This window comes from Myotis davidii, unplaced genomic scaffold, assembly GCF_000327345.1.
Source record: "Myotis davidii unplaced genomic scaffold, ASM32734v1 scaffold151, whole genome shotgun sequence".
Taxonomy (NCBI): domain Eukaryota; kingdom Metazoa; phylum Chordata; class Mammalia; order Chiroptera; family Vespertilionidae; genus Myotis; species Myotis davidii.
Window position 1 is genome coordinate 3,582,122 of NW_006285248.1, and position 13,572 is coordinate 3,595,693.

Genomic DNA, 13,572 nt, shown 5'->3' on the forward strand with positions numbered 1-13,572 from the left:
GGATAGGTTGTACTGAACTGTGCTGAGTCACTGAGACATTTTGTTAGCTTTATTTCTCTCTATCCTTCCAAACTCAATAAAAGTCATGCCCCATGGTGTAAATATGCTTGTCTTGTAATGTCTTCTTCTCCTTCTAGGCAAATACTTGAATGCTTTTCTGACTGTTGAAAGGTGTGAAAATAAAGAGTAAGAAATAAGAAAGGCAAAAATGAACCAATCTGAAGATAGACTGATTCTCAAATTCGGAGTGTAAACAGAGGAACTCATTTGAGCCTCAACTTTTAAATCCAAGGCAGTTATGACTTGGCTTTAGCTGGACGAGGTTGGAACAAAAAAAGTGACTTTTTTTTCCCATTTGGCAAAAAGTGCCAACTACTGCTGAAATTCCTATTGTGCTTATCTCCCCCAGACTGTCAATCTCTGCATCATGTGTTTCTTCCTTATTTGGAGCACAGTTTGGTAAACCTTAATCTCTGGCTCAGATCTCTGCTCCAGATCCTAATCCACATATCTACAAAACCACCCGCACGGATGGTCTACAGGCGTTGGCACTACATGTTCAGAAAGGAATTTATCCTTTGACTCACCACCAACCTGCTTCGCTTCCTATACTCCTGGTTCCCACAGCAGATCTCTCAGGAGTTGCTCCAGGTTCCACTTTCTCACCTCCCTATATCAGGTTTACTTTATACTTATACTGACAATGTAATTGTTTGTTTTCATTCACCCAAGAATTAAAAAAAAAAAATCTGAAAGTCTGAAGTCCTTCCTTCCTTTACTAATGTGCACGTCAGTTACCTGCTTTTTGGGGAGCGGAACTCACACTGTGTGGCTAAATGACCTCCCTCTATACTGCACGTGCCCTCAAACTTTAAAAATCACTGTAAGTCCCCACGTTGAGGGAGCACTGAGAGCCAGGAAAGGCCTTTCGTATTTGATCATCTGTAAATCAAGGCTTCAAGAACCCTGGACTCGGAAAAGGAAGGCAAAGCACTCTCTGAGAAAGATGCTGAAAAAGGTATAATTTTAAAATACAATAACAATATTTTCTATCAGATCATTCAATCTTAGAATGAGCTTTCTAGAGGCCAGCCTGATTATATTATTCGCCTGTATAAAACCCTTTCATAAGGTGCTCAGAATAAAGCCCGACCTCATTAGCGTGGATCATAATACTCTCAGGATCAGGCACCTGCAAGGCATTTGGCGTTCATTCCTCCATTCTTACTTTCCTCCCTCCCTCCCACCCACGACTGTGCCAGCCCCATCTCCCCTTTTTAAAGGATCTGGGCATGCTGTTTATTCTGACTAGAAGATCCTCTGCCACCCCCCTCTCCTCTACCATCATTTAATTGCCACTCACCCACTTAGACTATCCTCAGGGGAGCTTAGCTAATAGTGCCAAGAGCTTACCTCAACCACAGCCCCTTCCATGCTAATTATGATAATGTGTTTACTTTTCTCCCTCCTCCACTGAAGGTGAGCTTCTTCAGGGAAGCCATCTTTCCTTCCCCAACAAGGCCTAGCAGAGGGCATGGGTAAGCTGGTAGGCACTGAAACCTATCATATTTAAAAAGCTGTGGTGTGTAATCTGATCAATGTCATAATTTTTTGTTTGTCCTTTAAGAGGTAAAAAAGAGTGAATGAATGTTTTAAAAGTTGGTCATCCCCAAATACGGTCATGGCAGTCACATGAGGTCATTTCAAATAAGCAGATGCCATCTTTTTGCAAAATCCATGAACTTTCAAATATTATTTTAATAGGTACTGCCTCTATATGCATTCAACTCAACGTGGAATTATTTATGCTCCTCTGGACTTTTACAGATTATGCTATTTCCAGTAGGCATCTCAAAATTCAGGAAAGAAAACTAATTTACGTTATTATTCTCTGCTAATTCCAAAAAGTAATCAAGGTAGCATATGAAAAACTTTCCCACTTGTTTCAATGGTCTCACTGTATAGAGAATAATAATAAGTATACTGGAAGGTCCAGAATGTTTAGGGGGGGGAAAACCCCACATGTAAAGGCTATGCCGTAAAAATACACTCCATTTTCACTCCCTTTACACTGTAACACCAAACAGAAACCTAACTGAAAGTCAAACTTTAACACTTGTTTATTAAAATCTAGTTATTTTTGCCAGTGTCATTCATCCATCATCCATTTATTATAGCATAAAAGCCATTTTGAGAAAGCAGGCTAATTTTTAATTACATTCAAAAACTTCTTTAGAAAATGTCTTGAAAAAATGTTTAGAGCAAATGTATCACTGTGCCCAGAAAAGACCCACCCAAGGAAGCTCCTCACGATGCTTCCTGCACCAAAGCGACGAGCCAGACCTGCCGGCACTTTAGCCAAACTCATGTACCAAAACACCAGAAGTAACTAACCTTGCACCGCTTTTTCCAAACCAATACCATAGCGAACGGTCAGAACCACTGCAGAGAGCCATGAATGGACAAAGCCAAACAAAACAAAATAAAAAAGACAGCATCTGAGGCTCAAACAGCTGCTCCATCATGTTAGAAGGAGACTGACAAGTGCCGTGATTAAATATGGTAGATTTATGCAAAGACTGACTTTAAGAGAAGTTATGATAGACATCTTACAGAAATTTCTCAAACTTTGCAATAGCTTTTCTATGAAAATATAAACATTTCAGTGAAAACAATCATAACATAATTTGTGCTGCATTTCCAAGGACTCATCTGCTTTCCTAATATTTAATAGAACACATGGAATGATGTATTTTCCTCTAGTAATATACATAAAACTTGGTTCAAAACAAATACTATCATGACAGAAATGGTACGGGTAAAAATATAGCTACCACAGGCTAGGGGATTGGCGAAGGATCCATGAAAATACATTAAACATATGAGTTTAGAATATCTCTGTATTTCTGCAGCTTCAGTTACTCAGAAGTATTTGAAAAACTCATCTGCACTACAAACTACAGCAGCTGACATCTATAATTGGGGGTATAAAAAAGACTAGAATGTCACTCATTTATTATAGACCCTTCCAAAGATACTCCAGAAACTGGCAACACTGGATGTTGAACCAGGCTCTGACACTAATCAAGCCATATTTGATAGAATTAGGTTTGTTTATTATGATGTTTAGTTAATAAGAGATACTAGAATAATAGATTGAGTCATGTATCTGATGTCACAGAATGAAAAATTTACAACCGACTCATCTGATGCTATGATAATGAAAAGAATTTCATGACCAAATAAGACATTTGTTTTACAATTTAAGTTCTGAAGAATAAACTTTGCTTCAAGATCTAAATTTAGGTTTAAAATGTGTTTTTCTTGAATAGTTAAAACTTCTAAAGTAGGTTGACAATGTTTGTCCTGCAATATTAAATACCTTCTCACGCATCCTCTCTTGTATCATATTTACTGAAAAAGTAGGACAGTACTAAAGAAAAGCAAAAATATTTTCTTATTTATTCATTACTTTTGTTAATCCTCCCGCAAGGATATTTTTCCAATGATTTTTAGAGAGAGTAGAAGGGAGGGGAAGAGACAGAGAGAGAGAAACATCAATGTGAAAGAGACACATCAATTGGTTGCCTTCCACATGCGCCCTGACCAGGGCCAAGGATCCAGCCTGCAACCAAGGTATGTGTCCTTGGCGGGAATCGAACCTGGGACCCTTCAGTCCACAGGCCGATGCTCTATCCACTGAGCCAAACCGGCTAGGTCAACATTTTCTTTATTACTATGATTTTAGTAACTATTATTTTGAAAAACCCATTCTCCTTGATTTTGCCAAAAACTATGTGGGTATTTATTCTGGGTGCCTTCTCAGTTCATTTTGCATCTAAGAAAAGGTACCAAATAAATATTCTGGCCCATGAGCTCAGAATTGTTTCTCAACAGTTCAGCTAATTTTGTAAAAGACTGAACACAATCTCCAGAAGTCACCAAAAATCTGCTTTGTTCTGTTCTAATGTGAAGTCACTTTATGGAGGTTAATTACTCTGCCATGTGCTAGAATATACTGTCACTATATATAGGGAGGTGTAAATATACAAATATGTTATATATATAACATATATATATAAATAATATATCATATATAGTATACTAATACATGCCATATTATTATGATATACTGTCTATTATAATATGGGGTACATGAGCTCTGTTAGATCTAGATGATACGAAAAGCATTATTTTACAACTTTTCTAACATATAAATAAGGATCTTTTCTGATTCCGCATTAAGCTTACCACATAGAATTATTAATTGTGAAATGGACCAGGAATTTTCAAACTGTGTTCGGCACAGCCCAAGGGGAAGAAGGAACAGGCAGGGGAGTAAAACAGGTGGGAGCTGGAGCCTGAACTTTATCCAACCTGTACCACCTCCACATTTATGGGAGACCTCAAGATATACAACTGTGACGCTTGTCGTTAAAAAGTGTAGCTCTGCTGCTACCATGCACTAATTACAGAAAAATAAGAAAAGAACCAGTGTAGCATTTAATGAATATTTCATAATTGCAAAGAGTTCGTGACACTTGTAATTGTAATCCTTCAGCGACCTTGAGCTCAATGATAAATGTACGCATGTCCAAAAATGCTTTTACACATTGCAGGCAAAGAAGAAAACAACCAATAGTGTCTACATAGATTTAAAGACAAATGAGGACAAAGAGTAACAGGAGGAAAAATTATTAAATAAAAAGCCAGTGGTGCTCACACCCTTTGTAAGGTAACCGTCCGGATCATGGCCCTGCTTCTGGGGCTGTCTGGGTGGCATGGATGTTAAACGTGACCATCTTCCCAGAGATTGGACCAAAGGTGGACCCTGGACCCAACAGCAGCCAAACTGTGGCCTGACCTACCATCTATCACGTGGCTTGGTGTGAACGACAAGGGAGAGCAATCTCTCCGAGTGACCTGAAGTGCGTAAATAATGGAGGCGGCAATTAGCAGACGTGGAAGCTGCAGGGGCATGTAAAAGGGGCCACGAGGCAGAATCCAGGCCAGCAAGGGGCACTGTAGGCCAGAGCTCTGGGAGAGCAGAAAACAGTCAGGTAGAGGATACAGAGCAGAGGAACACAAAGAAGGAAAGAATGTGAGAGAGAACAAAGCAGACGCAAAGACTTCCCACAGGACAGACATGCAGAGAGCAGGACAGAGTGACAGTGCCCTAGGGGTGCCTCAGCTCCCAATCACGTTCTCACTTCAGCACAGGAGTTTCCTCACTTATAGCAAAAGGAAACAAAACTCACGTTCTTAAGTTACTCTGAGTGAGAGTCTGTCTCCCTTCCCCACAACTGGTACTTAATTAGAATTAATATTAATGATCTAAGCCCAGGCTAATGAGAAATTTACACAGACATGACATGCTCTTAAAAAGCTACGTATAGCTTAGCCGGTTTGGCTCAGTGGATAGAGCGCTGGCCTGTAGACTGAGGGTCCCGGGTTCGATTCCAGTCAAGGGCACATGCCCGGGTTGTGGGCTCGATCCCCAGTGCGGGGCATGCCGGAGGCAGCCAATCAATGATTCTCTCTTAAAAGCTATGTATAGCACATGAGACTTTTCAAGTGTGCTGAATACGCCAGAAGTTGTGCCACTGGTCACAGCAGATTTAATAACTTACTCAGTGGTCCAGATTAAGTCACAGTAACAGCAATGCTGCAACACAGCTAGCAGTGAGGGTCTTAACCACTCAAACTCAAATTGTAAACCTTTAGTACATATCACCCATTTGGCTGAAAAGTTTATTTTCCATGGAGTTCTTGACAAACCACGCTACTTGAGAATTAATGTTACTTATGGAGGCCAGCACGAAAGAAAAGACTAGAAGCATTTATTTATACTCCAGCAAGGAAGAATAATTTTTAAGAAGTTGTTATACAACAGAATGGAAAGATTATACAAGCAATCTCACTGTCAGGCACATTAATTATCTCAAGTTTGATTTGATACTATATACTCTGGTTTGATCTGCAATGTTTTGTTCGTTTAAAATAATTAAATTAGTTCTTAGAACTTAAAAGTCAAAAGATAATACCCATTAAATGTGAAATTTCTGGTTTCTCCTGATATATCAGAAGATTTGCATGTACGGGTCTATATTATTTTCACAAGTCAACAAAGGATTGTGGTCCAGGAGCAGTTAGTTACTCCAATTAGGGCACTCGAGTTTTTCTTAATTCTCTCCTCCTCTTCCCTGCCAATCCTTGTGAGTGCTTTAGTTTGTAACCTCTGCTGTTGAGACAGGAGATTTAAAAATTGCATGTAGGCATCAACATATAATATAATAATTATTCATCTATAATAGCAATATCGCTTAAACAAGTTAATAACTAAGGTAATAGGAAATACTTCAGAATTTCTAGTCCCAATCCTGTTCTGGATTTAATGTCAGTTCAAGGCAGAGCTAGACCCTTCTGCTATGCCCTGCTCTGCTTACCTTTTCGGTCCGGCTTGAGGTTCCTATCCACGGGGGGTGGTTCACAGTCTGCAACGGGGACGGGCCTTCTGGGAGGGGTCTTTGGGCTGGACCTGAAGCCCATATGAGCAGGAGGAGGAACTTGCATTCCAAATGAAGAGAAATCAAACGTCCCTGGGGTCATGGGCACATAATTTGCTTCCTGAATGGGTTCTGTAAAACTGCTGGAATGCTGTCTCGGTGGAGAGTTGGGATTCATCGGCACGTAATTCTCATCCAGCTCTTCACTTGATACACTTCCCACTGTCAATACATTTTTGATTTTCTAAAACACACATACATTTCTTTTAATAAACAAAAACTGCTGTCAAACAGGAAAACATAATTGTACGTCACACCTATTCCTACGGATCTGAAGGGGCTTTTATTTCATGATCTCATTTAGTCTCAGGGAACTAAGCATCAAGATTTTTGACAATGAAATATACACTCGATCATGCCAAGGTCAGTGATACTTACAAAGTGGTTATGGAAGCCTTCGAGGGAACTAGATCTATCACTTGGAAATGTTCGTGGAATATCATAGCAGTCTTGAGAACTAGCATCTAAAATAAAGAACAAACTATAAACATTTCTTCCCACATTTGCCAGTTCTCAGGGTAGTCAGGAATGACCTATTCTTTCTCTCTCTCTTTAAACACACACACATGCAGGTACATATGCACACAGGCCTTAAAAAGGATGCTCACAGAATAGTATCTTGAATTGGTACGTTAGAAAATGCAGGCACTCGGTCACATGCTAACCAGTACCAGTATTTGATTATGACGGTGAGTGACTGTCTAAGACTGGGGTCGTGGTTGGTTATCCAAAAATGGAGAAAGATATACTTCTATTTTCTTACCTTTTGCACCACCTTGGGCTTCAATTATACCTCACTAACTTACACCCAGATTACACAAACACTTCAAGGGAATTAGATGCATTAAATCTTTATCTTCTGTAAGACAGCTGGATAACTCCACCATAGTTTAGTGAGTGACTAAGACTGGGGTTGTGGTGGGTTATCCAAAAATGGAGAAAGATATACTTCTATTTTCTTACCTTTTGCACCACCTTGGGCTTCAATTATACCTCACTAACTTACACCCAGATTACACAAACACTTCAAGGGAATTAGATGCATTAAATCTTTATCTTCTGTAAGACAACTGGATAACTCCACCATAGTTTTGAGGGTGTGAGAATTTTACACTTTGACTTTCTATTTTTAGGATATTAAGAATCTTAGGTATAACCCAGACTCAATTTTTCTCCTCTCAAGGTCTGTAACTTCTGGAAGGCTCAAGGAGACAGAGCAGGAATAAGTGAAGTGACGAGGAATAAGGAGAAGATTCAGAGCTTTAAAAATAAAAACCAGCAAACAAAAATCAGAGTTGCTTGATTGGGACTGATGATTACCTGCTAGACACAACGTAAACACTGCTTATCTAGCAAGGAAGGAAATGGAGCCCAACAGATGTGACACATAGAAGTGGCCCTAAGGGCACAAATACAGGAAAGGGTACGAGTCTCGGAAGCTGTGTGGCTGGCCCATTTCCTGCTCCTCTGCCCCATCAGGGTCTATCCTTCCATGATATATAGAAAGATGGAGAGAGGGGTGCAGACTTCCCGAGGCGGGAAAGAACTGCTAAGGCTATACTTCTTCAGGGATGAAAAACTCCAACTCTTTGTCCCTTCTGGCAGAACACACACACAGGCACACATCTCTCTCTCTCTCCCTCTCCCTCTCCCTCTCCTTCTCCCTCTCTGTCTCTCTCCCTCCTGGGAATCTACTGAGACCCTGGTATCCTTGCTACATGAGTGGGTATCTGTAGGATTGAAGAAACAAAGGACTATCATTTGGTATCCTATTATGCTTAACAGAACAAATATTCAGCCTGGCAGGCGTGGCTCAGTGGTTGAGCATCGACTTATGAACCAGGAGGTCACAGGTTCAATTCCCATTCAGGGCACTTGCCCAGGTTGTGGGCTCGATCCCCAGTGTGGGGCATGCAGGAGGCAGCCCATCCATGATTCTCTCTCATCATTGATGTTTCTCTCTCCCTCTCCCTTCCTCTATGAAATCAGTAAGAACGTGTTTGTTTTTTTTTAAAAAGAACCAATATTCAGAACAGCATGTTTTCCATCATGAACCTCTAATAGAGTAGAAGCCAAGGAGCGCTGACCTTTCCGCAGTTTGTTCAAATCCACAGTGGAGATGGTGTTGCTGCGCGAGGGCGGCATCCCTGCGGTGGGAACACAGTAGCTACTGTCGGTGTCCGAGGCCGTGCGTGTGATGCTGCCCGTTTCCACAGGAGATCGGTCGTGAGCCGGGTGTGGTTTCGGTGGCCGGGGAGGAGGGATATCTGGAATAGTGTCTAGCTTTGACGTCTGTCCCAAGGTTCCTTCTGGAAATGTTCGTGGAATCTGATAAGTATTACCAGGTGCTGGAGGAATGTCATAGCTAATAGACACATGCCTCATTTGAGTCTCTATACTCGAAGCCCCAGAGGGGGTATTAAACACGTAGAGTTCTCCATCGGCCTCGGTACTCGATGGAGACGCCTTTGGTAGAACGTCGTGGGAGTAACTCCTGGGCAGGTTGTAGAGGCTGGAGTCCACAGAAACAGACAGGGCGCGAGGCGGCGGGGAGTCATACATGATTGGCTGCTGGAAGAAGCCGTTCACCCCGTGTTTGCTCTGGGAGGAAGCAGGGTTTTTATGAGCGGGGACATTATCATTGCAGTCTGTTTCAGAAGAGGTGGATTTTGCCGAATCAGCATGTGTTCTAAATAAAAATTGTTAATGACAGAAAATAAAACAGGGTGAGGACATAAGACTGCTTTTTAATAAATATATTAACAGCTTAGCAATCAAAATGCACGGCTTTTTTCATTAGATTTTTTTTTTTTTTGGTGTGATCCATGAGATTGAAAGCACAAATGCTGCTCATTTTTATGATTATACACCAGACAACAAAACCGCCACCACAAAACCACCAAAAGCATTCTTCGTAATTTTTGTCCTGGACCTGCCCACACCCCTAACTCCACCTATTAAATCCACACATAAAACCACAATCCCTGAAGTACTGGAATTAGAAAGGTAAATGATTAAGGCACAGACACAAGGAAAAAAAGCATTTCCTCTGAAGAGCATGCAAAAAACGTGGTGCCAACACAACTTATCAAGGTTATCCCATTGCTCTTTAGCCACCTGTGGCTAATCTGTTGTTCTGTACCACTGGAAGTCTAATGATTACTGGGGGGGGGGAGAGGGGGCAACTTGAAAGGCTTGGTATATCTTCCTTTCTACTAATTTTCTTTAACAAGCATTTAGCCAATACTGTAAAGAGGATCAAAACACAAGTCACAGAGTGAGCCAATTCCAAACTAATTAACCTTGAGGAATCTCATTAGAGTATATTTTATGCTTTGGGTACATTTTCAGTCTCTGCATTTTGCCGTATCACAAAATGTGGGTAGAAGGCAAAATGAAGCTACGATCTGGATACCAGCCCACTCCGTAATGTTAAACAGGATCCCTAAGCTACCTATGCATGCTGTCTGAAGTCCTGTAGGAACTTAAACTTACTAATTTTAAAAATGAACTTGTCAGAGGTTTTTAAGGGCTTTTCTTCCTTGACATTTTAGTAACACCTGGCTCTACGTACTCCATTTATGTTTTGGCATTCTCCTCTGCTGTTATAAAGAACACATGTTGTGATATCCTAATTTTCCTTGTCCCTCACTGATCATCCCCTTGCTCATTGACAGGTTCCTTCTTCCTGTCTCTTTGCCCAGGAATGGCCAATAGAATTCAATCCTCTCTTTCGTGAGCACATACACCATTAAAAAGTGCTCCTGTCTCCTACCATCATCTTCCAGCAAATGCTGACAACTTCCATCTATGAGTCCCATATTTTCCAACTGTTCATATTTCTACTTGGTTATTCCAGTAGCTTATGTGTATCAAACAAAACCCAACTTTGACAGTCCTTTCCGATTTATCCTTAAAAGAAATGTCCTCATTCAGGTTCTCTAGGCTTAAAACCCAATCAGCTTTGATTCATTTTCTTTGATCACCACCATCACTCAGTCACGAAGTCTTTCTTCCTAACCAAGTGTCCATCCCTTGCCCTTTTCCCACTGTCACCAACCCAAGTTCAGGTCTCTGCTAAGTTCTATACTTCTGAACCCTCCTAAGTAAACTTCTGTACCCTAGATTCTTTTTCTTCCAATCTATGCATGGGATCATACTGCTATGCTGTGGTAAGATCAATATTTTCAGCCCTAGACAGTTTGGAAAGAGCACTGGCCTGTAGACTAAAGGGGCCCGGGTTTGACTCTGGTCAAGGTCATGTACCTCGATTGCAGGCTCCTCCCCGGCGTGGGCCCTGGTTGGAGCGCGTGCAGGAGGCAACCATATCAATGGATTTCTCTCACATGGATGTTTCTCTCTCTTTTCCTCTCTTTCCTCATTTTTTAAAACATGGTTTTCATATCACTTATACACTTAGAGAAAATCCTGTTTAAGATCTCTATGGGTGTGGAAACTACAAAAAGCCCACAAACTACTCCCCTTAGCATTTGAGGCTCACTAGTAACCCGGCTCCACCTTTTATGTCCTATTTTATGTCCTACTATTCCGCAACCCAAAGCCTTTACTCCAGCAGGCTCTCCTCCTCATCTTCAACCAGCACTCTCATTTTCACCCCTCCTATCCCTCAAGCATTTTTATGCAAATTACTAATGATAGCCTCCCTTTCTCTTACCAACCAGGTGTGGCTCAAATTCTACTCCTCCCTGGGAAGGAATTTCCAACATATTTACACATTTTCTAAAAATGTGCACTGTCAGTGAATTCAAACATGTGAGTTATAAGATGCCAGAAGCACAATGAGCAATAAACTTCCTACCTTTGACTAGCTTATAGTTTAGGGGAGAGTGAATAAAAATATCAATCTATTTCCAATTCTATGATAAAACAGAGATATGAAGGTACAACCAGGATGCTATGAAGACCCACAGTGGCATTTAATCCAGCCGTGGAGTTTGGGGAAATGTTTCCTACATATGTCTGACTGAGACTTGCAGTCTGAACAAGGGTTTGCAATTCTCCTATCTTGCCTCCATCTATAAATGCTTAAAATATTTACATGTTTTGACTTTTTCACAGGTTTACTTGTAAACTGTGAAGGTGACTGTATCTGAGGGGGCTGTAACGTATGTAATTAGTTTGTACCTTCAGAGCATTTAACAAAATAGTGGGCACATAAATATTTGTTAACTGTCATTTTTGCAAAAAAAAGTAGATGCAAAATATATTTGAGCATAATTTTGATCACAACAGGAAAGCTGTGATAACAGTGAGATCAATGAAAGATTTTATATAAAAAGAAAATGTACTGAAAACTGTCACTTAACTGCTGGCTTTTTAAAAAGTTGATACTGAAAAATAACTGTGACTCTCCGTAAAATAAAATCTTAGTTAGTAGCATAGGTAACAAAGTTGCAAGTGTGTAATTTTAAATACTCACGGCAAACAAGCAAAAATCAAGTTAGAATTTGGTATTATTAACTAGTGTTGATTTAGAAATTATTTTATTTTCTCTTACAGGTAAAATCCCATTATAACAAATATATAGAAATGCATCGTGTGAGTGTTTAATTCCATTATCTTAGGGAATAGGTCACAGCAATGAATTTGTGGATCTTAAAAATTCTATATAAAATTTTTTAAACAAGTGCTTTGTGTATTTCTAGCCCAGTCTCTGTCTACATGAAAAAAAATCTTTTTGTTATAAACAATAATGCTTAGTATCCAATAACCCTGTTTAAAAATCTCTCACATTTACTATGCAATTCATGTCCACATTTATACTACAAATTCAGATAATAAATATACCCAATATCATTAATTGTCACAGCTGTTAATGGCATTGACAGGCCTCCTGATCATTATTTTTCAGCTCCAACACTTACCATGACCTCAAGCCTTCCAATTACTCAATATCAAATTAAAATATCTTACAGCTCAGAAGAGAGGGGGCTTGGAGCAGGGATGGAGATGACGGGAAAAGCAGGATTTGGGGAGGTCTTTATGATACCTCTGGTCAAGCACCGAAATCCACATACTTCTTTCTACTTAAAATTTGTAAAGTGAAGGCTGGGGTAAGCTCCACTTCACTGCTAGGTAGGAAAATCCACCTTTCATAGCTTTTAGCAATATATTTGATTTCATCCAATTTCACTAAAGCTCAATTTGTGTTTTCCATAGGTTTTGCTATATTGGGATTTTACCTGTATGATTTCTCACACAGATCCAAAGCAACCACAACACACTCACTGCAATGGAATCGTTTTGCTTTCAAAATCTTCTAGTAGTAGGTATTCCTCTCCTTCTTCAGAAACAAAAGATGACCCTTGGCTGGTTTATAATCACATAAGAAATGGAGCAAGATCACCATTTTAAATCAGTGAAATCTGTTAAGCAAGTAATACTGTGAGTCTGTAACAAAGACTATGAAATGGAAGACAGGTTTCCCAAAGAGCTTCCGGTATAAGTGTTCCTTGCCAAAGATGCTAGAGAACGTGTTTCTTCAACAAAACCTCATGAATAACAGAGATCATTCGTGGAGGAATATAAACTTGAAATAGATGCATAAAATAGAAACCTATATGGATGGTTTCTTTTAAACCTTAAAAAAGTTTACAGGTAAGATTCCTAAATGAGTGCACACGCGCATACATACACACACACACACACACACACACACACACAGGCAGCCATATGTGGTTTACCTGGTGGGTTCAAGCGTCTTGCTTTCACAGTTGACTAGCAAGAGGTAGTCTTGAGGATCCTCCTGCATGCCAAGCGTCTCCATATGTGGTGGCAGGTTAATGAGCTGATATGGAGGAGGTTGGGCACCAGAGGACGAGTTCACCTGGGCAGACGGTGGTGTTGTAATGACAGCCGATGGTAAATCCACTTGTAAGGAGCTGCCAGGGGGCTTCACAGGATCTGCAACACCAGAGTAGGGCTGTCATTCTCTATCCCATGTTAAGAATTTTTTTCTGGCCCTAACCGGTTTGGCTCAGTGGAT

At 40.3% G+C, this 13,572-nt stretch overlaps 1 protein-coding gene across 2 annotated transcripts in view; it reads right to left on the bottom strand.

Annotated features, from left to right (window-relative positions):
* GAB1 (GRB2 associated binding protein 1) overlaps nucleotides 1–13,572 on the bottom strand; it is a 33,000-nt gene that overhangs the window by 12,576 nt on the left and 6,852 nt on the right. For both annotated transcript variants that reach the window (XM_015558903.1, XM_015558902.1), the window contains exons 2-5: nucleotides 13,271–13,490; nucleotides 8,654–9,255; nucleotides 6,945–7,030; nucleotides 6,447–6,750 (exon numbers count right to left, since the gene is read on the bottom strand). In XM_015558903.1, coding sequence (XP_015414389.1) covers nucleotides 6,447–6,750; nucleotides 6,945–7,030; nucleotides 8,654–9,255; nucleotides 13,271–13,490 — 1,212 coding nt within the window. The remainder of the gene's footprint in view (nucleotides 1–6,446; nucleotides 6,751–6,944; nucleotides 7,031–8,653; nucleotides 9,256–13,270; nucleotides 13,491–13,572) is intronic.